Source organism: Gastrolobium bilobum, unplaced genomic scaffold (genome assembly GCF_033153095.1).
Source record: "Gastrolobium bilobum isolate Gb01-03AN ecotype WA unplaced genomic scaffold, APGP_CSIRO_Gbil_v1 utg202261, whole genome shotgun sequence".
In the NCBI taxonomy this organism is placed as follows: Eukaryota; Viridiplantae; Streptophyta; class Magnoliopsida; order Fabales; family Fabaceae; genus Gastrolobium; species Gastrolobium bilobum.
Window position 1 is genome coordinate 2,401 of NW_026898343.1, and position 3,172 is coordinate 5,572.

General features: G+C 36.9%; 1 protein-coding gene across 1 annotated transcript; it reads left to right on the forward strand.

Annotated features, from left to right (window-relative positions):
* The first annotated feature begins 312 nt into the window (after positions 1–312).
* On the forward strand, positions 313–2,766 carry LOC133315057 (protein BREVIS RADIX-like). Its single transcript, XM_061516600.1, has 6 exons — positions 313–438; positions 1,473–1,537; positions 1,591–1,809; positions 1,988–2,057; positions 2,246–2,487; positions 2,688–2,766. Exons 1-6 carry the CDS (start codon positions 313–315, stop codon positions 2,764–2,766), a joined length of 801 nt encoding a protein of 266 aa, XP_061372584.1.
* The last annotated feature ends 406 nt before the right edge of the window (positions 2,767–3,172 follow it).

Genomic DNA, 3,172 nt, shown 5'->3' on the forward strand with positions numbered 1-3,172 from the left:
TGATGGTGGACATGACTGGATCCAACAAGTGGATAGCAAAGATGGAGCCAGGTGCTCACATCACCGTTGTGTCTCTTCCTACTGGGGCAATGATCTCAAAAGGATTCGCTTCTGGTATGTATAATATGTCCCAAGTTTTGAAAATATATGTAGTACCTTAGAGACCTTCATATATATATATATATATATATATGAGAATTTTAGTTGTTGAAAAAAAAAATTAATTATCATGTAGTAATAAAGACTTACAATACTTGTTATTAAAAAAAAAAAAGACTTATAATACTTGGCATTTAAATTTGAAGCCGAGACATGTTTTATAAGCCGCGAGCCCAGAGGTTGTGGGCTGAGAATTACGACAGGATCAGGGAGCTTCATAATATCCAGAATTTAAATCAACATGTTTTCAACACTCCTGCAAGGTCTGATGATGATGAGGTAATCTACAACTTTTACACACACACGTAGACCTACATATAGCCTACATACACACACTGATATGATGTTTTTTTATATAAAATATACATCATACGGATGCCTTGTTATCTAGGCGGGGATTATTTTGGTTTAGGATGACGTAACTATGTGTGTGTTGTGTTTTGTCTACTTTTTTGTGTAAAAGGATGGTCCACTTCCTCTCACGGATTGGATTGGTCCATTTATTGGTTTATTTATATGCATGAGGTGGTTCCGTGGTTCTGACCTGAAGTGACCATCATGATCAACCAATCAAGCCGGTCCTAATCCCTTTGTTCTTTTTATAGTTATAAATTAGGGAACCAACTTTTCAAGTGGGTTCTTACGACTCTTCTCTTTTTAGCCACTTATAATTGCACATGAGATTATTCACTTACCATCATTATCCTGTTTTTCAAAAGTTTTCTATTATGTGTCGATGCAAATTATATGATTTAGTATGGCAGGAAAGTATATAGTTGGTGTGGCCAGGTATGGATTGCATTTATGGCATAAGCATGTTTATTTTTATAAGCAACTATTTGTTTTTAAACCATTATTCCATTATCCACGAGCCTCTTTATTTTGCTTCTTTTATATTTTCTTATTAGTTTTCCTTCTTCTTCATGCTCTTCCTTCTTCCTTATGATGCCTCTCCTAACTATTTCGAACCAAATGTTTCTAAATTGTGTGAAAAATTGGACAAATAATATTTGGATAGATATTACTGGGGATTTCTACAAATAGAAAATCCTTTCCATTGGGGGTACATAGTCGATAGTAGGATATATACATATATAGACTTTCACGTTCAAGGATGTTGTTGTCATCCACTTGCATGTATTCTCTACCAAGTACATTCTCCACTAGCCCAGCTTTAAAGGTATTGTATGATGCTTTGAAAATGACCCAAGCCTGAAACCTTAAGACTCCATGGTATGTATTAATTGTATGGTACATGATTAAAACTTTTAAATGCATTGATGCTAATTTGAATTTTTATTCTGCATATGCAGATTAAGGATCTGGCGCTGAAGCTTTCAGGGAAGAAAATCAAAGGTGGCACCTCCGAGAGCATCAAGTATGACACCGTTTCTTAAGGGGGGTTCCACACGGCTACATTGGTGGTGGAAGCGCAAGTTCAACCCCTGCTTTGGACTACACAAACCCCAATCAATCCCCAATTGGTAACACCACCCCTGGAGGGCGTCAACCTCAACCACCAGCTGGTAGTGTAGCATTGGTGGACATGACTGGATCCAACGAGTGGATAGCACAGATGGAGCCAGGTGTTCACATCACCGTTGTGTCTCTTCCTACTGGGGGCAATGATCTCAAAAGGATTCGCTTCTGGTATGTATAATATGTCCCAAGTTTTGAAAATATATGTAGTACCTTAGAGACCTTCAAATATATATATATATATATATATATATATATGAGAATTTTAGTTGTTGAAAAAAAATTTAATTATCATGTTTGATAAGTCGCGAGCCCAGAGGTGGTGGGCTGAGAATTGCGACATGATCAGGGAGCTTCTTAATATACAGACTTTAAATCAACGTGTTTTCATCACTCCTGCAAGGTCTCATGATAATGAGGTAATCTACAACTTTTACACGCATATGATGTTGTTAAGAGTTAAGACTCTGTTTCATCGACCTTGTTATTTTTCATGATACTTCAATTCATGTTTATCACTATATCGTGAGAAGAGGTTGACATAAATAAGAGCTCTCTCTTGGATTCTCGAGATTCATTCATGTACATTACTATTGCCTTTGAACAGAACTCGGGGGAATCTGAACAAGATATCCCAATGGCTTCAATGCTGAACACGGATTCGACTCCGGGGAATTTCCATGCACCCGCTGGGAATATGGGGTATTTCCATGGTGGAATATCAAGGGCTAACAACCCTACTGACAATGACATGGATGCTGAATGGGTTGAGCAGGATGATCCTGGAGTGTCAATCACTGTGAAGAGGTCAGCTAATGGGACCAGGCAAATTCGCCGTATCAAATTCAGGTAATATAAAATGCATATCAAAAACATGTTCCTTATTGTTTTTTCCTTCACAATTAGCTGGTCGTAGGAGCATGTTCTTTGGTGAAATTAGGAAATGGTAAAATCCTAGATTGCATGTAACATGTTGCCAAATTTCATTTAAAAATTTATTTAGAAGATTACTGGGTTTTGATTTGACTCTTTCTTAACTCTGTCTGCAGCCGGGAAATTTTTGATGCAGATGCAGCCAAGGATTGGTGGCTGCGCAACAGGGTTCGAGTTCATGCTCAGTATATGTGAAGCCTTGTTGCTGTGAAGAAAAGTGGATGTTCTAAACTGCTGGAATTTTCAACTTTTCTTTCCTATACATTGTTATCTTCTTCTTGTTGTTGTTCACTCCAGTATATGGAGTGTAGTCTTGGTGATGGTCTCTTAATATGTTATAGTTGGTACTGTTTCGTAAGTTTAAGTTTGTGGTTCTCTATTTACTCCAATTACTGTGGGGTATATTGCTGTTGATTTATCTTTGGTTGAACATTTGGTAAGTTTGGTTATTTAAGACCAGCTTGCTCTTTTATAATATATATTTTCCTTGTGTGGTTTATCAGCGCAAGCTTGTGAAAACCCTATATGTTGATGAATGATACGTAATCTTTTCCCTAAATCCTTAGAGATCCTTCTTAAAACTTAAAAAAATATATTTCTG